This window comes from Sus scrofa, chromosome 8, assembly GCF_000003025.6.
Source record: "Sus scrofa isolate TJ Tabasco breed Duroc chromosome 8, Sscrofa11.1, whole genome shotgun sequence".
NCBI classification, from domain to species: Eukaryota; Metazoa; Chordata; class Mammalia; order Artiodactyla; family Suidae; genus Sus; species Sus scrofa.
Genome location: NC_010450.4, coordinates 117102332 through 117126324, shown reverse-complemented (window position 1 = coordinate 117126324; position 23993 = coordinate 117102332). Strand labels below are relative to the sequence as shown.

General features: G+C 35.2%; 1 protein-coding gene across 5 annotated transcripts in view; it reads right to left on the bottom strand.

Annotated features, from left to right (window-relative positions):
• The window catches only part of CXXC4 (CXXC finger protein 4), a 30502-nt gene continuing 7890 nt past the window's right edge, over nucleotides 1382–23993 (bottom strand). For all 5 annotated transcript variants that reach the window (XM_021100711.1, XM_021100709.1, XM_021100712.1 and 2 more), the window contains one exon: nucleotides 1382–5469. In XM_021100711.1, the coding sequence (XP_020956370.1) occupies nucleotides 5425–5469 (45 nt within the window). In that variant the 3' untranslated portion in view covers nucleotides 1382–5424. The remainder of the gene's footprint in view (nucleotides 5470–23993) is intronic.

Here is a 23993-nt window from a genome sequence, read left to right as displayed (position 1 = left end):
TCAATGTCTGAATAAGTTATGGAACTCTCCTCTAATCCCTTTTTGGTTAATTCAAACTATTTTGAAGAATTATTCTATTATTACATATAAACCTCTAAGAATTTCTATCCTTGAAGATGTCAAGTAAAGAAAGTATTATCTATGAAAATCCAGTTTTATAGTTTTGCCCTATTGTTGCTTACACCAAAATATAATAAAGAAGCATAGCAACTCACCTGCAAAATTGCTGAGTATCCAGGAACTCTCATAATTCAAGTCATCTAATTTTCCTTTGTCACCCTAGGTAATCCAATTCTGTTGCCATGGCCAAGATATTTTATATTAATAATATACTCACAGAATACATCCTGGAATTTATAAAATTTACAAAAATCTTCTAATGTGTTTTTTCTCCTGTGGACATAAAATCTAATTGTTTAAATTGCCATAGTTGCAACCATATTAATGATTTCCAAGATATAAGACTGTTCTATGTTTCTCATAGTTTACGAAGCATCAAAAAATTAGAACTTTGGGAGTTCCCATTGTGGCTTAGCGGTAACAAACCTGGCTAGTATTCATGAGGACATGGGTTCAATCCCTAGCCTCACTCAGTGGGTTAAGGGTCTGGCATTGCCGTGAGCTGTGGTATAGGTCACAGACACTGCTTGGATCTGGCATTGCTGTAGCTGTGGTGTAGGCCAGCAGCTGTAGCTCCGATTTGATCCCTAGCCTGGGAACTTTCATATGTTGCAGGTGTGGCCATAAAAAGACAAAAAAAAAAAAAAAAAAAAATAGACCATTGTTCTGAGAAGCAGTGAAGTAAGCACATTCACCACCAAATAATAAGCAACATGGGTGGAACACAATGTTCCACAATTTAAGAAGTAACACAATAAAAACGTAACCTTAGAGCATTGCTGGGAGTGGCCCAAGATTGAACTCCAGTGTAGCACATTTCTTCATGTACCTTAATGCTTTCAAGTGTTGTCACCAGGACTTTTCATTCACAGCACAAGGAATGCATGGAACGCTGTCTCCTGGCATTTATGATGGAGAAGGAAGGAAAAAGTTTGGATACAGTCATTTCTCCCTCTTTTTAGGGGCCCTTTTAAAGCCTTCAACAAAAAATATATCCTTTAGAAGTATGGAAACCATCATGTTCTTCTTTCTTCCTTTTTAAAAAATATGTAAGAAAGAGAAAATAGATGAGAAAAACAAGATGAACAAACCCGGAATATTTTATGAAAGATTTATATACAGTATTCATTCTGCTGACATAAGGCAAGTGTAGCACTAAAAACAAAATTTTGTTATCGTAAAAAAAAAATTAGATTTTCAGGATCATATGCCGATTACTTTAAATCCCACAAATAAAAATCTGTTCATGGAAAAATAGAGATATTTTGAATACTAAAGTACTTTATTCAACAACACAGAAATTTCACAAAAACAACTTTACTGGGCAAATTGAACGTGTTTTTTTTAAGCTTTTTTTTTTTTTTTTTTTTTTTTTTACAGTTTTGTACATGCCCCATAAGTAATTTTCTTTAATAAATACATTGTTTTCCAAAACTGCTTTTTTTAATAATTGCACAAGCATACATACACCTTACACAAATATCTATTAGAAAATGTAATAGATAACTGCACAGTTCAGAATAGGAGAACACTGTGAAAGGAGTACATTTTGTGGCCCATGTTCCTGAAATAGCTCTGACTTCCTTGCAATTGTGAAAATGGAATCCCTCCTAACATAGTAGCTATCTTTTATTCACTAGGAATACAGATCTCAGTGTGAAACTGCCAAATTTAATAAAAACAAAATCTGAAACATTTAGCTGTTACATGAGAACCAACTGTTTGATATCACTGTGAATCTAGCCATGATCAAAGACCCACTACAGCTTTTTGCTCTACATATTTGACCCTGAATAGTGTGTTCATTTAACTGCTTTCCTTTTTTTTCATTATTTGATTACAGACACTATCGGCTTAAAGACTTTGTATGCTTTAGTATTAATTGTACAACTTACATGCCAGGGGTTCTGAATGAAAGGAAGGGAATATTCCTTTCTTTGAGTGATTGTTTAATATTAATTCACAGGACGCCTACCATCTCTCACTCCCTACAAATGTGTTTAGAAGAAGGTTGGGTCCTGGGAATTAAGCAACCAGGAGACATTTTTATACAGCCTTTCCCTGGGGGAAGACTACTACTGTTTTCTCTCCCAAGGATGGACACACTCCTCCTTTGTTAATACGCCTCCACTTGTGCACAGACAGGCAGAATCCATCAGAAAGCCCCTTTGGTTTGAAGGCCTAGAAAGAGATTTGCACTCTCGTGTTCTTGTGCTTTTAGGGTGGTGCGTGACAGCTGACAAAGGAATGGATTCACTGCACCACTGGCTGACACCTCAAGTCCTTTCCATGCTCTCCCCAAATCCTGACAGTATATGGCATCTCCTTATCTACACCCAGAGAAGGCAGGATTCCTGCGTTCCTACGTTTTTCCTCTGTCTTATCTGATATGTAATTTCTAAGTTGTATAGAGAGTCCACGTGATTTATATTCTGATCACTATCTTCCGGATTTTTCTTGCAACTGAATATGAAACAAACAGTGAGGAATGTTTGAAAGTTACATTTCATTGGTATTTTAGAATCATGAAAAATGTAAATCATTCAATCACTCCCTCAGGGCTGTAACGATATGCTTTACTAGTTCTTGATACATGGACTTACAGGGAAGAGAAGGGGGGCGGGGAGGCCGGAAGGGTAATCTGTCTTCAACATCACCAACGAGAACTTTAGATGCACCCTACATTACATAGAGTTTTACCAAAAAACATAAAAAATGGCTGGTGTAAAAGAACAGTATCAAGAATAAAAACACATAAGAGAATTTTTAAAAAGCTGCACTTTTCCATTTCAATAATCAACAGATTTTCGTTCATTAAAAAACGGAATTGACATGTAAAACACCACCTTTTACAATATACAGATTCATTAATTCTTTAAGAAAACAAACAAACAAAAACACATCAAGACATGCAATACTAGCATGTATTTTAGACTCACAGTACATTGCTATGAGATCTTTATGTTATCGTATGCCTAATGCAGCCTGAAGGAAAGTTTGTGTCAATTCTGTAGTAACAATCATCATTTTCCAAAAAGCAAGGCAAGCTTACCATTCAAGTGTGAAAGTAAATTTTCACTTACTTGTAATTAATTAGCAAACTGGTTTCAAAAAATAAGTAAAATAAAATTAAAAAATGGAACAAGAAAAAACTCATATTGCTCTCATTGGTCCCACAGCAGAAAGAGAAATTCTAACTAGAAACCTTCAAAGGAATATACATCAAGTAGAAAGCTATCTCAAAATTAATATACAGCACGTTTTAACTTGTGTTTATATAATTCTCTTCTCTACACATGGATAAGTGGAATACATAATGAATTCATATCAAACAGGCTATTTGACAGTAACTGTAGACCTTGCATTCATACTCTAGGCAAGTTAAGTCACATTGTTTTTCACATTGGCATTTGTAAGTACCTTCTCTCCACCCCTCCAGCCAGCACTCCAATGATGAAGTGCTCCTTCTGCCTTGAAAAAAATCTCCTCTGCCGTATTTATTTCCCATTCAAAACTACTACTAGCCTTTAAAAATCATTCGTCTGCTAGTCTTTCTAAAACTTTACAGTCCTTTTCATCACCCTTTCTCTTCTCAAGTTATTTTTCTTCGCATGATCCGTTTTGCTAACACTTTTCAGCAGGCTAATGGATGTCACAGGCTAAAATAGCCGGCTAGTGGATAAAGAACAAAAAGTTACGGGTAACATGGCAACTTCGATACACTATGTGTTTTTGCTAAACTCTGTTTTATTCCTGAAGCTGAAAACAGTCTTTATAATCTGGCCAAAAAAAAAAAAAAAATTAGAAATAAAATTCTTAAGTATCATGTCATCACAAATATTTGTCTTAATGGGACAGCCTTAAGACCCCTGATGCCAGAAGAAAACCAAATAGTATGTGAAAAGGTAGCACAGGTCCTATGAAGCATTCGCTCCTTTTGTTTGAGGGCTGTTTGCATTTATGGAATTCCACTGACTGTGGCACTGCCTCCTCAGGAATAAAAGCATCCAGCGACAAGAATGGGAATGGGAGCAATGGAACATTCCACTGTTCCAACTGGGAGGCTCTGAGAAAGGAAGATGAAAAGAGATTTAAAAGCCTCGCTTTCATGAATGTGTTTAATTCTTTTTTTTTTTTTTAACTTAAAAATGTACTCAGCCATGTCAATGTAGGAGGCCTTTATGTATTCACATTTTAAAAATCAAACTACTCTTTTAATATTATACATGGAATGAAAACATTAGGGTATGTTTTCTTAAGTGTTTATCTTTCTACCAAAAAAAAAAAAAAAAAAAAAACAGCGAAAAATAAACAGAAAATACATACAACCCATGTTGGGCTGGGGAAAAATAAAAGTCAGTCATGAATTTCTTCCCTAAGACATGATACTTTATCTTGCATCCTAGAAGACAATGCTTAAAGAAAAAAATTTATACAACCGATTCTGCATGTTCCAACTACTCTGAGTACTCCGCCTTACAGTGCGACCCAAGACAAGTCAACTACACTAAGGATTTGGGAGGTATACCCTTCTGTACAGCTCGTTTGTAAGCAATGCAAGTGCATAACCACTACTCTAATATAGTGCTCAAAAGATTAATTGAAACTTTCATAACATCTTCCCCTCTTAGAACAATACAACCAAAGGTAATTGCTGGATGCATGATCATCTTTTAGTCTTGTAAAACTTGGCATCAAGTCTCTACGGAAAGATGCATGGCAAAACATGCCACTGCTGTTGCTGCTTCTAGAAACAACTGGCAAAAAATATTTAAAGCTAAAATTTATTGCTCCAGATTTAACTCGCAGAACCATAGTGTTGTGTACAAACTGTTAATCTCCATAGATGCTCAGACATGATTGTCTCCTTGTGTCTAAACACACAAAATACAAGCTGCTATCTGTACAGTTTACAGTACTGAAACACATATATTTGAAAATGAAGTATAGATATGTACTTTGCAAAGATACATGATTTTACAGCAGGGGTTTACCCAAACTTATTTTTTACAGCCACTTTCAAAATAGACAACAACTTCACTAGTATAGCTAAATTACATCAAAGAAAGAATCAGTGTATTGAAAGTAAATAGACTGGCCAATTCCCCAAGCTCCCAGATTATTTCTATGTCTTTTTTTTCTTTTCTTTTCTTTTCCTTTTTTTTTTTTTGAAGAAACCCCTATACATAAAATGAAAATAATATCTGGATATTTTCTTCAGTGGTGGACTAAGCAGTTTCTTAAAACAAGACATTAGTTTGCCCTTCACTTCCAAATGCCTTGAAAATAAGATATACTACTGCTTTAAAAGAACCATCGGAATGCTTCGGCGCTGGGAACAGGTGTTCTCTATAAAAAAAGAGCAAGAAAACAAGTTAAGCTTTCTTTCTATGCCAATATAAAATTAGATTCTTCTCCTTTACACTTCAGCAATATTTTTAGTCCGCAATACACAACATAATGACTTGTATATTTCAACATTTAATAAAAAAGTTTAATCCTAGAACATTACAAAAATTAGAATATTGAATTTAATGGTAATTCACTAAATAAAACGATTAAAACACAGTGGTCTAAAAAATATAGGAAACATGGCCTAGAACATGGACAGCAATCAGACGAAAAGGGGAGGTGGAAACTATTTATCAATAGGAGGAAGACCAGCCAGCGAGTACACTTAAAATCTGTGTCTCCTACATACATATACTGCCTATGTAAGGCTGATGTTTAAAATTCAGTGAAGTAACTTCTTTATTCTGGAGAATTTCTTTTATGACAGGACAACAACAAATATTACATCAAAATTACCTCTCCTAATGCGAAACATTCCTATACTTAATCGGATGAAACCTATACTGACAAAATACACCACTATTATAAAACATCTGTGTTTTCCACAAATTAACATCAGATACATGAAATAAACATGTACGTGACCGATAATACTCAATGGGGTATAACTATCCTTTTTGCACCATAAAAATACTATAATTTTCCACAGGAGTGATAAGCTAGCACTAAACGTATGAGCAATCCTTTTAATAAAAAGCTTAAAGTTACTATGGGGTTTCTGCTAGATGAACAGAAGTTTAGCTACCAGATTTTCCTTTATTTATTAACATTGCAGCAATTCATCATGCCAAACTCTTCTTTATAAAACAGAATCACATGAGTACATATTGAACGTATGGAAGAAGTAACAAGCTGAGAGTCAATTTTTCTATGAGGCAAATTAAAAAGTTGATTTTTTTCCTTAGACCTGCCCAACAAGCCTGTGTAGACTAGAAGATAGCTGCTAAACATTAATAAGTATATAAATTGGTATGCTGAATATCACCAAAATATCTATTAGGTATAAAAGAACACATGCTTTGTAAATACACCTTAAGACATTAACAGCACTTGACTTTTCAGAAAACATATAAAATTTCTACTACGAACACTCTTTAATAATTAAGGTTAGCTTTTATTTACTATCTTATATATGATTTACTTGGTTGACACAGTCCTAATGTAATAATGTCATCTCAAAAAAACCTGTATTGGGAGTTTCCTTTGGGCTCACCTGTAATGAACCCAACCAGTATCCCTGAGGATGCGGGTTTGATCTCTGCCCTTGCTCAGCAGTTTAAGCTTGGCATTGCCATAAGCTGTTGTGTAGGTCACAGAGGTGGCTCGGATCTGGCATTGCCGTGGCTGTGATGTAGACCGGCAACTGCAGCTCCGATTTGACCGCTACCCTGGGAACTTCCATACGCCGTGGTGCAGCCCTAAAAAGCAAAAAATACTTAAATAAATAAACCTGTATTAATTAAGATGCTGAATGAAATTTAAATGAGTAAAATAACTATTTTTGGCTATCTGCACTAAAAAAGAAGTTCAAAACTTTGTCCCCATAGTCAACACAATAAATTTCACAATGAATGTGTTAAGAACACACTAATGCTATCTAATTCAAGTTTGCATCTATGCATATAAGAAATTTAACTGGTGAAGTATTTTTTAAAAGCCCAAAAAGGTCCACTATTCCCATAAAAATAGTGCTTAATATTGTCCTCCTTCCTCCTCATGGTTTAACCTGTCTTTTCCCCAGTTCACTATGCATACCTCCATCCCTACCACTTGACTTGGTTAGTGAGAAAAACCCCTTTCTACTTTTAAATGATAAATGCAATTATATATGCTCATTACACTTATTTAATCAGTACTAAAGGTACTGTAAGAAATAATAAGAAAATATAACATTCATTCATCCTAATATTCATGCTTTACACACACACACACACACACACACACACACACATATAAGCCTTAAATGAAAACTTAGAAGTTTATACCAGATGCTAACTTGCTGCCTGATGCCAACTAAGAATAAATTTTATATAAGTATGCATACTTATATTAAATGTAGTCATTTTTAACAAGACAAGTTAGATCCAAGCATATCCATGCATTGCAGAACCCCATATGAAAAATAAACATGTGCATATATATTCATATATATTCACATTTATGTGTACAGTATATGACAGAGAGATGCCAACTTACTCTCAGATGCCAACTGGAAACAAGACTGTAAGTATATACTTATATATCGTGTATCTTGATAAACATATATGTTTATGAAGATAAACAGAAAAGATATATGGAGCACATTTTTTTAAATGAGATGAACTCCTTATGTCTTAGTTTCATTTTTAAATCTCTTTTCTAACTCTTGGCTCATCCTGTGCCCCTTTCCAATACTCAGGTTTATTTGCAACATTTAGGAAAAGCAAGCTTTACAAATGGCCACCTGAGGTCAAAGGTCACTGTGAAGAGGAAAAAAATCACTTTTCAATGCTTGTTAGCACTTAAGATAATGCAAGTATGAGAAAAGCAGAGTGTTAGTTTTCTTCCCTATTATGACCTGCCAAAAAATAGCACTGTGATGTGTACACATTAGTATGCATACAATGAGACAACTATATATCTCCATAAATAAGGACACAGACAATCCATTGTTGCAGGGGAAGGGAGAAGATAAGCAGGACACATCTTTTAAAAATTATTTCTCCCTTTTTTTAAGGTCTTTGGGGTTGAACCCTAAAACGATCCGTTGGAAAATCAACTAAAATGTGTGAGAAAATTTAGGAAAACCATTGTAATATTAATTGGAACAAATTATCCAGGCATTCACCAGAAGCCTGAAGTGAGGTTTCTCTCAAGGTTTTATTTCAGGGTAAAAGAATGGATATGTATATATGTATGACTGAGTCACTTTGTTGTACAGCAGAAATTACCACGACCTTGTCAACCAGCTATACTTCAATAAAAACTTGAAAAAAAATAAGCACAAATGAGTGTCCAAAAGGCCACACAAAACCAAAGATGTATATCCAAGTTCCTTCCCAATACACACGGGTTCACCGGAAATTTACTTTAGGCCTGCATGGACTTTTCAGCCAAAATGAGGGTAGCAACCCTGTTTTCACATGTATCATACTGGGTTAAGTTATGGGTTCTGATTAAGACTGCCCTAATTTGGAGGGCAGTCTTCTCTAATTCTGTTAACTGAGGAGGTGGTCTTTGTCAAAGGACCTCTATTTTAAATGGTTTGGAGGCTCAGGACATCAACGTGGGGATTAAGCCCCTTGACCAAGCAAGCCACCTTCAGGTTATATAAACTCAAGAGTCCCAGCTGGGGAATCACACTCTTGATGAGATTACAGTGACTTTCTGGATCTCAGTGATGCTTGTGGTAAATCGTTATCCTTGGCGACAGGGAGGCAGATTCCCTAGGAAGAGAAGGGGGTGGGGAGGTAAAGAATGGAATTGAGTTGATGAGCATTGTTTAAGGCAGCCTTCACTGCTCACGCAGGTGCAAACACGGACAAACAGCAGACCTGCTCCCAGGAGGCCTGGGGAGAGCCCTGCAGCCCCTAGTTCTCTTTCTGGGACTCTGCTACTGCTGTAAAGCATAGTGTTGCGGGGGGAATTCATCCCTGTATGAGCCAGCCCCAGAAGGACCTTCGAGTTTAAAGGAATGCCTTCTGTTTTCCTCCTAGATAACTTGAAAAAGCAAAGATATTTTCTTGAATAAAAGAATTATGCCATCCAAGACTACATTTTACACTTACTTTAAAAAAAAAATGAATACAAAAACAATCGATATGTCTCTGGCAGAAATGTGTTTCAGTTTGATTTTCATTAAATCAGTATTGAAGAAATAATTAAAAGATCGAAAATCAATAAGCACCCCCAAAGCTATTACCTTCAACATGTGAGCCTAAGTTTCTCTTTTGGTTCCTGCTACGTGGTCTTGTGAACTGTTATATCTTTAGATTGGACCTATATGTGTGCGTGTGTGTGTGCGTGCATACATGTATACACCCTTATTTAAAGTATATCAAGTCTAATAAAAACTCACCTCCTAAAAGCCGAAACTGGATATCTATACATCTCCATATGTACAAAGATATATGAGATTGGTTATTCATATATTAGCTATATACAATATGTAAAATGTTGCAGTATTCAGGACATCAAACAAAATGAATCATTTTTTAATAAAGCTAGACATGAGTTTTCAAGGAGTAAACGAAAGACAATTCAGATGCTGAAATTTACTTCAGAATCCACAAAAGTTATAAATTGAGATAATAATGACATTAGCAAATTTTGTAACTAAAGTTAAATGTATCTTTCCAATATTTATTCATGTAATTTCTAATCTAAAAATCTCAGTGGTTCACCTAGGCTTTCAGTATTCTACTGTGAAACAGGATGACTCTAATATAATACTTCCCAAGCTGAAGTCAGCATTTTGGGGGTACCATTATTCTTACACTAGTCAAAAAATAATTTTGTGTTTCCTCATATTATGAATTAAAGAAATATAAATCATCCAATCACTTTCCAATCCCCATGTAATGATGGGAAGTATGCCTTTTCTAACCAAAAACAAAGCAATTTCAAACAGTAGTTAGCCAGTACAGCCTCTTATAAACTCTTCTGAAATATCGTTTTCACAGCGAGAAGCTGCACTATAAGTTTCTAAGACTTCTGAGCATCTAAGTCCTTGAAAGTGGAACCCCTCACTGCATTTATCTCTTTACACTAGAACATAATGAATCACTGAAAATTTGCAATAGGAAGTACATGAATAAATATGAAAAAAGAATAGTAGGAATTATCATTTGCTTTAGATATTTGATTATATTTTGTTTTGGCTTCATATGTAACTTTCAAACTTTATGGAGTGTTATGGATAAACAAAAGGAAAATGATTCTGATAGTGAAAAAAAAGCTACTTTTTTTCTGATTTGATTCACAAAGAATGCTAAAATACCAAGTTACATGGGGTCCTTTTTTTTTTTTTTTTTTTTTTTTTTGCCACACCCAAGCCTTGTGAAAGTTCCTGGGCCAGGGATGGAAGCTTAGCCAGAGTTGTGATCTGTGTCACAGCTGTGGCAACACTGCACCACAGGGGAACTTGCTGTTATATATGTTCTTAATTTTTGTATTGACAATATTTCAAAACCTAATTGGAGAAATGGAAAATTGTACCATATATACTGTACAATATTGTGAATGTGTAAACACACACACATGCATGTTATTACAAATAATTAGTGATTTTAGTCTAAAATTACAACTAGAAAATGTTAGACTCCCCAAAATGTGTTTGGCAGAAATATTTTCCTATATTCTTTTTATAAATAGTATATTTTAAAAATCATAATCCAATAACTTTAGAATTATAAGGAAGCACACTTATAGATATAGGTTAGTAAATTTAGAGAACAATTAATTTATGATAAACGATAAGCTCACAGTCCAATACTTTACCATTACTTAATAAAAACGATTCTCCATTTTAATAATAATACCTCAGTGTTTAAATACATGGTTTAATATAAGTATATACTGTCTTTACTCTTTAAAGCACATCTAACTTCTCTTTCTGTTCTGTTCTAATATATATGTATCATATATGTGATCTCTATCAGATTAATTTTTCTCATAAATCAGATTCACTTATCATATAACTGTATAAGTCTCTGGTATTATTATTTTGGCCACGATCCAGATGTAAACACCTATCAGTTACCACTAACTGGAACACTAGACCCCTCTTTAAAAGGGAGACAGCACCAAATAAATAACTGCATAAGTTTTATGATTCAAATTTCCGGAGGTCTTAAATATGATTATACGGAGTTTTCCACTTTTTTGGTTACCAAGTTGACATTTGTGGCTAGGATTTCTCTGATTAATTCTGGAACTAGAGACAGCTTTTTCACTGGTATTGATTCTCTGTGGACTGTTGCTCCTGCTACTCCTTCTGCCATGCAGATATGAGGGTTCTTCCTCTTCCTCCTTGCCTAGGAGGACACCACCTCCTTCCCCATCACCACTGTGATAGTATGACTTTGACTTAGCTAACTTTTGCCTTTTTTTTTTTTTTTTTTTTTGCCTTTTGAGGGCCCCTCCCCCGCATATGGAGGGTCCCAGACTAGGGGTCTAATCAGAGCTATAGCCGCCGGCCTACGCCACAGCCACAGCAACTCGGGATCCAAGCACGTCTGCAACCTACACCACAGCTCATGGCAACGTCAGATCCTTAACCCACTGAGCAAGGCCAGGGATCGAACCGCAACCTCATGGTTCCTAGTCAGATTCGTTAACCACTGCGCCACGATGGGAACTCCGTGACTTAACTAACTTTCATAAATGGAAAGATGAGATTACTTATTATGTTGTACAGGTGCTAAATCAAGTCAATATGGCAGCAGAGCCAGTTAGAAAAACAATTCTCCAAAGCGGGATGTGTGTTTGGGGAAGGAAGATTGGTAGGAAAAGAAAGTAAGAGTTTGACACCAAGACTCACACTGACCCAAAAGTGGCCAAAAAAAACCTTTCACTTTTGGCCCTAGCAGCTAATGTAACTATTTTATTTAGGCAAGTGTCTTGATTAATGCTATATAGGATTAGATTTCAATCACTTTTGGTAAAAACACTTCAACCCACATACTTCCAACAAGTAAGTAAATTTATTGTATTACAAATGGGTAGTTTAGTGATTAAATGTTCTTAGACTTAGACAAATAAACTACAATTGGATGGTACGCAAAGAGGAAAATTTTCAATGATTCATAAATTAAGAGTGTTTCTGAAAAAATATTATTTTATTATTATTATTATTAGTAGTAGTAGTATTCTTTTAGGGCCACACTTGGAGCACATGGAAGTTCCCAGGCTAGGGGTCAAATGAGAGCTGCAGCTGCTGGCCTACAACACAGCCACCGCAATGCTGGACCCAAGCCAGGTGTGCAACCTACACCACAGTTCGCTGTGTAGGATCCTTTAACCCACTGAGCAAGGCCAGGGATCAAACTTGAATCCTCATGGATATTAGTCTGTGTTTCTTAACCCACTGGTCCACAACAGGAGCTCCCCCAAAATTATTTTATATATATTTTTAACCTATATATGAGGGAATGTGAAGGGAAATTAAAAGTAAAATTGAGATTCAAAAAGCAAAAATCAGGTTAATAAAATCAATATGGTAAAGAATAATTAAAATATTATGTTCATATGTTTAAATTTATATATATATACACACATATGTGGCAGAGACACAAATTAAATAATTCTTTTTTTTAAAGAGAGAAATGAGTTTATTTTCTATATAATTCACAATGACAATGACAAATAATTCTATCTCCCCTCAAAGTTACTCTACTAATTCCTGTTGACTGCAACAATACCTTGAGGTGAGATAGAGCATTGCTAATTAGCTACTGAAAACCCACCAGCATTTTTTTCATGACCAAGATGTAGGAAAATTTTTTAAAATTTTTCGTTATTTTTTAAAAAATCAGACAGTGAATGTCTCCTTTTACTGACAAGAAGAAGAAATATTCATGGAAAATGTAAAGAAATGGGAGGAGGTCACTTAAAAAAAAATAAAAGGTGATTTTTAAAACTACAAAAACCTAGGAATTCCCTGGTGGCTTAGTGGTTAAGGATATGGTATTGTTACTACTGTGGCTTGGATTCAGTCCAAGGCCTGGGAACTTCTGCATGCCATGAGCACAGTAACAAAAAAAAAAAAAAAAAAAAAATACCAAACCAAAAACTATCAAAACTATAATTATGATTTGGATAGCCTCTAACTTATATTCAAATAAATACAATTGTTACACCTAATCTCTATTATGGTTCTTCTCTTTGATTAGTATAGATCTGAGAATTTGAAAAATATTCATTTTTTTCTATATTACATAAAAAGTGAAAATAAGTGTCAATAACAATTTTCTCTTAGACTAAGTTGTATAACATTTTGAATGTAATCACTGAATTTCATTTGGTTCAGAATTTGTATGACAAAAATTCAACCACTGAGATAGATCCCTTTGGTCTAAAAACCAAAGCATGTTTTATATCCATGAATTCCTCAGAGGAATTCAGAGAAAATTCCAAACACTTCACAGTCATTAGATGTTATCATCAAAATAACTGTACTTGGTTAAAACTACACTGCTGAGAATCACATGTTGCTTTTGGAGTATTTCTTTAAAATTTTTTTTTTAAACAACTGCAACTGCCATTACATTAAATGCCTAAATTCACGATTAGAATTTTTGATTTATTTTTCTTTTTAAAGAATAACATTAAAGGGTACACATCGAGCAATTATAACTTAATCAAGTTACTGCAAGTTACTTAGCTCTTTAGAAATGTACTTTGGTTAATTTCCCTCACTAAGAGGGCATATACTTTTAAGCACTCTCCACTACAACAGCATCAGCATATCCTATGATAGAGCAAGTCCTTAAGATCCAAATTTCTCCTTGGGGAACGTCCATGTTCTACTTCTTTTTCTATATGTATCATGTGTTCTGTCTTCATGCAAACATAGTCACAACCGCATAGTTAACTGACTAACAGAGTAAATGAATAAGCCTAACTTTTTCAGGTATAGGATTTATAAGATGTAGTGATTCTTATTCCTTTCATCGCTTTTTCTGGCATCTCTTCCATATGTGAAATTCTGTATTTTCCAGGGAGTTCTGCGTATAACCACTTAAAAATTACACTGATATTTTTGAACACTTTGATGTTTATAGATACTGGATGGCCTCTATCTCCCTAAACACCACCATCAATTTTGAGCATGAGTTTTTCCCAGCCTGGTATTTCTATGTTTCAAATTATAGACTTGAGCAAATTATTCTTACAGAGAAATTAGGAGGACAAAAAAACTAGTTAGTTTACATGAAACTATTTTTTTCCCACTATGGCAAGTGAAAAGAAACAAGGCTGAGTGGTTCTGGTGAACCTAAACCTAGACTCATGGCATCTTTGAAAAAAAATCTGAGGCATTAACCATTTCTACTAATTTCTTATTTAAACCAGAGTCAAGAATATGGCCTTGAGCATGGCACTCCTTTCTGCCAACATGCTCCTTTCTTATTTCCCTTTAATCTGTAATACTACAGTCACCTGCCCTCCCTCCCACCTTTCCTCCTTGTCTTCCTTCCTTTACTTCCTTCTTTCAATGTAGCCCTTTCCCTTATTCAGGTCCTACAAGGATTTCCACTACTCTGCAAAATATGCTTGAAATAACAAGTCATACTGTAGATTCTCACTATGTTCAAATATTCAAGGCAAGTATTCCTTTTCCTTTTCTTATTCCTTAAAAAATTGCGGCATACTAATAGAAAACTTAATACTATACAACATAACCACATGGAGTTGCCAGATAGATCATAGACGGAAATATTTCTTATCTAGATCTGGGAAGAACTAAGCCAAGGATGAATAAAGAAATCCCAAGGCTTATAAACAGGAGTAAGATGGCTTCTATAGTTCTCTAAAATTACAATTATATCATTTGGAATGTGTATATTTTTTGGACAGAGAATTAAGAATGTAAGTAGGCAACGAAGTATCTTGGATGAAAGGGTAAGATACAGAGTGAGAGAATTACATGGTATTTTAAAAAGGCAGTTAGGAATAAAGAAAAGTTTGAGTTCCATGGTTTTGTGTGTGTGTGTGTGTGTGTGTGTGTGTGTGTGTGTGTGTGTGTATGCACAGTACTTACTACAAATCTTAGAAAATAACAGTTCCTACCTAAAGATACGTTGAACTGAATTGAATTGATCAAGGCTATACCATGTGCCAGTATATACCATAAATTCATGAATATACCTCATAGGTGCAGACCTTCCTAGGAGAATTAAAGACATACTATTTATAGAAACACATTTAAATTTTGTTCTTTATCTTGTTAACATTGTTCCATTTACAAATATAATTTCTTTCCTCACTACAGATTTGTTCAATAGTGTTGTTGCTGTCACTAAACTAGTGTTTTTCAAACTTTCTTGACTGCAACCAACAGTTAGAAATATGTTTTACATAACAGCCTAGTGCATGCATATACATACATTTATGTGTCCATACACAACTGAAACAGAAGTTTAACAATATGTACGCTTACTACATGTGATACACTCACACGTTTTCTGTTTCACTCAACTCTACTTTCTAAAAATCCTGGTGATAAGCCAAGACATTAGTTTCATGGACCACAACTCATGTGTTGTCTCCTGCAGTTTGAAAAACACAGCTTCACATCATACAAATAACATACACATGTGAAGAGAATCACAGGCGCATAATCCAAAACCACTCCACTCATAACACTTAACTCTATAGACAGCAGCCTTATATAGAAGATCCAATGTGTATATCCTTTGGAATTTTAAAGGCCTGTGTTCTCTATTCCATTTTTCATGAAAGAAAATTAGAGCACACAAAGTATGTAGTGCATGCTAGAAGATTCCACATCTCACTTCTCATCCATCCACAAACAACTGAGAATTTTATCTCTTTCCCTCATTTTCGACTCCATGAAAACCATCACTGATCTCATTTAACCTATATACAAGAAGACTTCCCCTGAAGAAGTCTTTCCCCAGCGCAGTTATTTTTCTGCCACTGACGCACCATCGCTCATAATCATCATTTCCATACAGTTAAATTAACAGAGTCTGCTATTCTTTTAAAAATTTATTTCATTTCTTTTCCCTCTGTAAAGTTTTGGGAAAAATGTATCTTCTCTGAAATTTGCCAGATTTGCTGTAACACACAGCAATGCCCATGACTCTTCCTGATCTATAAACATTTATCCCTTTCTTCTCTCAACCTACTTGATCTCTGTCCTTTTAAAACTATCAATCATCCAGAGTCTGTTTTTTGGTTTTTTTTTTTTTTTTTGGTCTTTTGTCTCTTTAGAGCCACACCCATGGCATATGGAGGTTCCCAGGCTAGGGGTTGAATCAGAGCTGTAAGCTGCTGGCCTACACCAGAGCCGCAGCAATGTGGGATCCGAGGTGTGTCTGCGACCTACACCACAGCTCATAGCAATGCCAGATCCTTAACCCACTGAGTGAGGCCAGGGATCGAACCTGAAACCTCATGGTACTAGCTGGGTTCATTAACCACTGAGCCACGACGGGAACTCCCAGCATTGTTTCATTTTTGGGGGTTTCTTTTTAAGTTCTTGAGCAAGAAATGGCACTTTCAGTACAGTTTTCCTCATAGTTTGACACTTTTTTCACTTGCTCCAGAATGTCTTCTGAAATATGAATTTAGGTGAAGACCCGAATGGGATCTGATTTTCCACCCATCTTGGAAGTATTCTTTTAGTTACACTTTGGAGTTGTTCTACCAAATGCATCAAAGACATAGGTAAATATAATAACATCAGCTGAAACATAATCTATTTTTCCTTGTCTCTAATTTGGCTGCCATTGCACTGAACTTAGGACTCAGCTCTGTCTCCCAAAACAAATGTGTTTATTCAAATTAGGAAAATACCATCTTTCCCCCTTTATAGTTTCCATTCTCTGCATAATTTCTATAACTGTTAAAGCAAAGCAGACATCCATATCCTGTCCAAACAAAACTCTTTCTAGAGTTTGCACTGTATCCTGGCTTGACTATCCCTTTCTCCTTTGTTTTTAACGCTTTCTTGGTTAGTACTCCAAATCTCTAAGGGCTTATCATATTTTCTCCCAGAAAACCACCAGGCCTTTCTATTATTGCTCACTGATTTTCTTTATTTCATAAATACTCTCAAAAAGAACAAAGAAAAGAAAGCTCTACTTCACTTTTTAATTTCCAAATGCCTACCTGTTTTACGTCCTACACTAACACACATACACACACACCCCATCCTCCAAAAAATAAAAATAAAACTTTACAATTCTCCAATATTTGTTAAATATGCAATCCAACCAGAATTTGTGATAAGCACTTAACTGTCTTACAATGATTTTCTTAAATTCACTAATGCACATTTAGAATAACTCCTTGTGTCTGTCCAAATAAGGCAATAGGAGCCAAACAAAGGTATCGAGTTGGTAAAGTGAAACACACACTTATTCACACATACACAATCTATTAAAAGATATAGAAGTTAATGATACTTGTGTGCCTTTGGTGAGGAAGGAGGAAGAGTACTAAGTTCTCTGAACTGGCTCACACATTGACTGACGTCACTAAGTAAGCTGCGCAGATTTCCCAGGCTTTTGATCACGAGGTTCAAGAACAAGGGAAACTTGTTTATCAGGTTTATCTCTTGCCAGGTGAAAGCAAGCCAGATCCTTGGTGAACTGCATGATTAAAACAAATATCCAGAAAACACAAAGCCACCAAATGGTCTACACCTAAGCTTTAATTTCTGAAAACTCAAGGAACCTGTTGGTGTACTGAATTATCTGTGAAGGTAATTGTCATCTTCTCTGCTTTTTACTGGTGACTTTAAAATCAGCAAGATATTGCATAGCATCTTTCAGCATGCAAAGAACATGAACCTACATAAACAATATTAAAAAGGTGTAATGAAGGTTGATATTATTACATCCATTTCACAACTGAGGAAATAAAGTTCAAAGAAGTTATGTCCAACCAGTAAGTTACTTCATACTCGTGGCTTTTCCCACACCACCTATCACCTAAGTGTGGCCCCATGGCCCCAATATAATTTTTATTTATAAAAGAAATGAAAATCCAAGAAACCAGTAGTATATTTTCTAAATATAGTTTATATTTGGTTTTATATCAGCCAAAGAAATACATCTTCGGTATTAATGCTCTGAAAAAGCAGTTGTTGCTTTGCCACTATCTTTTGAGTAAGAAATGAAAAGTGAAATAGATGGGTTAAATATGTTTTTAAAAGAGAGAGACAAAGGGAAAAAAAATTCCACCGGCTCGCTCTCATACCTGGCTGTGGATTCTTATGCTCCTAAAATAAATTAAGCGAAAGCCCTGAAGTTTCACAGAGGAAAAAATATTTCTCATAATGTTTTAGAGTAGAAGTTAACAAGCCTGCTGGGATCCTTTTAGCCCCTGCAGAGCTAAGTCTTCAACATTATTAAATGGCTGTCGCATCTGAAGTATGGTGCAACATAACTCAATAAACAACAGAAAACATATGATGCCGAATGGAGGGAGGCTTTTCGATTACCCTGCAGAATAATTCAATTTCAGGACAGGTGTTTGCATATGATGGAACAAGATATGACTGAAGGAGAAAACCACCCATGTGCCCCTCCCCCAGTATTTTGATATTGCTGAGGAGACCAGCGTCATGCTACCTGGAAAAAAGTATATTAGGAATGAGAGGCACTGCAGCACAAGTGAGAGGATAACATTAAAAAATAGATAAATAAAATGAGTGCACAACATCCTCAAAATTTACACTGATCACACCTGATAAAGTACTTCCTTGAAAACTGGTTTGTTTTTTTGTTGTTGTTGTTGCTGTTAAACAATGAGCTTTTCTAGAGTGCTCTCCTTTCCTGGTGAAGACCATGTGACATTCTAATCAGTGACTGAAAAAATCACCCTGATAAAAAATGAAACATTTTACTACTACTTTGGGTTCCTTTTTGCTTTTTAAAAACCAATCTAAAAATAAGAGGAAAACTAAAAGTGGAGTCGTCCTTTCTCCAATTTACACACTTACATGGGCCTTTCCATAAACCTTGGTTTTAACCTATTACCTTAATTAGATGTTTTATATGATGAATAAGCTTATTTTTAATACTTTCTACAATATGAATAAAAATAAATGTCAGAAAATGAAGCATATCCACTCTCATGAAATTTACGGGATGGCAGGACATTTTGTTATGCTTTTCCAAAGCAAAATAAGAAAGTGAATTGTTTTCTGGTAAAAGTAAACTTCATATTCAGACAATCTGACCAACTGAAATTGAACAGTAAGTTCTAAGAGCACCAACTACGTCAGAAGAGTTTTTAAAAACATACTTCAACCTATTCCTGGGGAACACTCTGTTTTTTCATTTTATGTTTGTATTCAGAAGGAATATTCTACCAGTGCTTCCAGGGTCACCCCAGAATAGGTCTTCAATGACCAACCTTGTAAACAAGAGCAAATATGGATGTAACGCCCATCTGTTTTTAAATAACCATTCAATTTTCAGTCTTACAGACTATTTTATGAAATTGTCCTGTATTTGTCCATCTGTAAGTCTGAATTGTGCAAAATTCATAGCTATTAACCCAGGAAAACGACTGATTCAAACTCACCAAAATATGCAGCAATGCTTCAGTCATCAATTCATTAAAATGCTTAAAAATCAAATAACTTTCATCACTAGATACACTCTCCATTCTCATGTAAACTCTCCAAATATTTTTATGTGATTAAATTAAAATCTAAAGTTTGTTGTTGGCTTTCTGATTATTTGTATTTTGTTTGATGATGGCTGAGTTTCAAACATTCTTGCAGAATAATTTACAAATGCTTTTAATTGTTTTTATTTTACTAGACCTAATTGCTTTCTAAAAGACTGCTTAAAATTTACATGATGTTTGGATGGGAGGGGTATTATTTTCATTTAGGAATTACTACTAAATGTGTGGTTCTTTTAAAAACAATTTTGACCACCCGATATTAAATGCAGTGATAGAAAGAGAATCTCATTGGACTTGTATTACACTTTGATGCCTTGGCCACAAATCTATTTTGAGACTTTAGTCAAAGCTACACTTTTCTGAGCTTTTTTCTTATCACTTATAAAATTCAGAATCTTTCCCCATGTTATTTGTATATTACTTTCTAGTGTTGACATACTATCCTTTTGTTTGAATTTATTGAAAAGATTCCTCTTTCCCTTTGGTAGTTATATATTTGCATTTTTAGATTAAAACAAAAATGTATTTTTTACACTGGCATGTTTTTGATTCTTGAAACTGGAAACTGAAAATTCATTTTTGAATTATGACATAAAATGACAAACTGGCAGATGTCTCAATTAAAGATCTGAAACATCTATATTTTACCTCCAATTGTTTTGGTTACCAAACTTCAAAAACTTATATTCAATTATCGACTGGTTTCATTACTTAACTATACCGATTCTGAGTTTGAGTGGAAATCTTACATTATGTACGGTCTACAAACAAATTTCTTTGGGAATCAGGTACCACCTTCCTGCACAAAGTACAGACAATGTTTTGGCCAAAATTTTATAATTGCCATTTGTGTGGATGGGGCTTTTAGAACTTAACAGTATGTATAGAGAATGAGTCTTTTCTCTCTCAAAACACTCTTCTAAAGCCAGTTATCAAGTGTGGGACAAAATCTGGATGTTTTCCATCAGACCCCCTTAGAAACTCAAACTAACTTGTAGAAAGTTATTTTGGGCCTGTACATTCAGCAGATAAAATTTAAAAAGAGAGAACAGAAAGAGGAGACCATCTTTTTTCCTGACTTTCCAGTTTCTCTGTCTCTTCACTACAATGTGCCCCTTTCAAGTCCCCCTCCAGCTCCTGGAAAGCCAGGGTGGTGGGTGTGGAACTTGCAGCCAAGAGCCAAGAGTGGGGGCAGGGAAATCTCCCGAGGCGCTGCTTCCTAATGTAATTCCATAAATCAGCTAATGGGAGAGAAACCAGATCTGTGTGGTCTCTAATGCTGTCCCACAGAGATCAATCACGTCACCTGAACAATGTTCAGGGAGTACAAGGCTGGGTTGCCCATGGGATGATTGTATCCCTTGAGTCATATCAGGTTGGGATATTTTTTAAAAGTTATATCTTAGTATCAGAAACACAGCTGCTGCACGAGACAAAGGTCTATCATATAACTTATTGTCATAACACATGAGCATGTTTCTTAAAACATCTAGGAACTTAATGTTCATCATTTAGCATACAAATTTTTAAGGTAAGTTTTGTTGCACAGGGGCATACAATATTGCAAGGACTGCTTTGAATAACTAGTGATGATTTTTTTAATGTAATAATTAAATGAACAGTGTTATATGCAACTATACAGAGTACACTATCACAGAAAAACTAAATTTGTTTTATGTGCATTGTTATTGAATGGAACATTATAAAGGGGGAGGGATTTTACAAACATATTTCTAAGCAATTAAGATGGTCTTAACATGAGACTAAGCAGGAAAATGTAGAAATAAGAAGTTTTAAAAGGAATGCCAGAGAGGAGGCTTTAAGAATCCCAACATATCCATGTGAGTTTGTCTTAATTTCAGTTTACTCACCCTGAAAATATGATTATGCCCCCAGTCTTGGACATGAGAATAAGTCAGAGGGAAGAAGGGAACATGAGCTTTGAAGTGATAAATAAGAATGTTAGTAATGACTATAATCCGGATATTAATTGGTGTCCATAATTTAAAGCCAACAAATATTAGCTACTGAACTTATACCTGAAACCCACAGGTAATATTCATAATAAATCCCCAAATTACTCAAATCACTATCCTCAGCTAGGGAGTCTACCCAACAGCTAAAACACCTCTACAGGTGATGGTAAGTTACAGAAACCAAGTCAGAGAGGGAAGTAGGTCAGCAGAGGGGACTTTTCACCATCCTACAACCACTGTTCCAGCTTTGGTTAAGTCACATACACCCTGTCACTCTGACATGTATCCAGCTGGTTTCCTACAACATAACTGTGTCATTACATGTGTGCTAAAGGCAATCATGCCACCTTTGCCTTTTTAAAATGACCTACATAGAATCTTAGCCAATTAAAAAAAAAAAAAATCTCTCTCTGCCAAATGCATTCCACTAATAAATCAAGAACAATCCTCCAACAGGAAGGCATGTATAGTTAGGAGAACATCTTCAGAGAGTCCTACCAAGAGAGAAATGTGTTTCCCCTCCTATCCGCACCCTACTTTCTGAAAATGAACAGAACTTTTTGCAGGTGAAATTTTCAAAAGAAGAAAAGGTAGTGCCATGGAGTTTTGTGGTCAACAAGCCTAAGGACCTTAAACATCTGAACAAGTTTAAGGGAAAAATAACAAAAGGAAGAAAAAAGGAAACTTAGGAAATTTGTTTAGACTGATAAAGCAGCATAGAAAGTTGTACCCAACCCCCCCCCCCCCTCTTGGTACTCACAATGAACTCTTTCAGGAAGGTTCCTTGCAGAATAAATCAGAATTATTCTATGGTCTTATCTACTACCTGCCCTAAATTGAGTCAGTCAGTGCATGGGTCTGGCTAAAGATGAAGACCACCTAGGAACACCAAATCTCTAATGCTAGATACTACAGTTCAAGGGGTGTGTGTGTGTGGGGGGGGGAGCCATGTAGTCCTTATCACTTGGGCATTAACAGGAGGTTTTAGTATGAACTGAATTTTAATTTCCCATGGGCCTCAGAGACCAGCAAAGTTACATCAATCCAGAAAAGATCATTCAAAGCTAAAAGATGATTTTGGCCACCTAAGAAAATACAGGGGCTTACATCTTTATAAGTGCTATGATCTTTGCTTAAGCAGAGTTGCCAAAGGAAATATAATAAACCACCCTGGAGTAAACTCAAACTTTCAACAGAGATGGGTTCTCTTAAAAAGAGGAATAAATGCAATATTTCGATGGACTTGATCAAAATCAATAATGATCTCAATATAGTATTGATTTTTGAGAATCTCCAAGTGCTATTTGTTTTCATTTATATTAATAAAACTTAAGTATATATGTATCTCATTTGTGTTCAAACTTTCAACAAAGATCTTTAACTTTTCTTTCTCCTTTTAAAGACCAGTCCTTCTTGGAGAAACCTCCTTTAAGCCAAGCTCACAATTTTTTAAAAGAATGTGTAGGTGTCCCTCTGATGATAACTTGAGAGAATCACCCAGCCTAAACTCCAGACCTTAGAATATTCCCAAAGGCTAAATCCATCACCTTTATATCAACATTTAGCCATCTACTCTGTAAATTATATCAAGGAGCTAAATATGATTAACAGTCCATATTTCTTTGCTAACTATACCACCAAAACCGCTGACCTCTGCTTTTACATTTTTCCCTTTTTTGTTTTGATCAGGTCACCATATAAAATTTCCACCCAAGACATCAACCTTTGTATTTAACATAACTAAAAAGCCTAATTTAAAAGTACTTTAGTGAGAATCTGTACATTATTCTAAGCACATATAGAAAAAAGAAACTATTATTTACCTCACAGGGTATCAACCAAAACAGTGCTTGGTGTATAGAACAATTTGGTTTCATAAGGGTTACTTTGTTAAATGGAGAACCCCAAATTTATATTCTTTGTAACTGAGTTTTAAGAATCATTTGTTTCTAAACTATGTTACACAGTTCTTAAATAAAAGTACCATCACCTGCCCCAAAGGACCTAATTGTATCTCTTTAAGTCATATCTCCTTAAAAATTGCAAGTGGTGTTCCGCTTTCTACACTATTTCCACTTTCTGAAAAAATACCAAATATGCAGAAAATAAAATAGGAAACAAAAACATTTTGTCATAGAGAAGAGAAAAATTACTCTAGAAGCGGGTAGAAAATCCCCT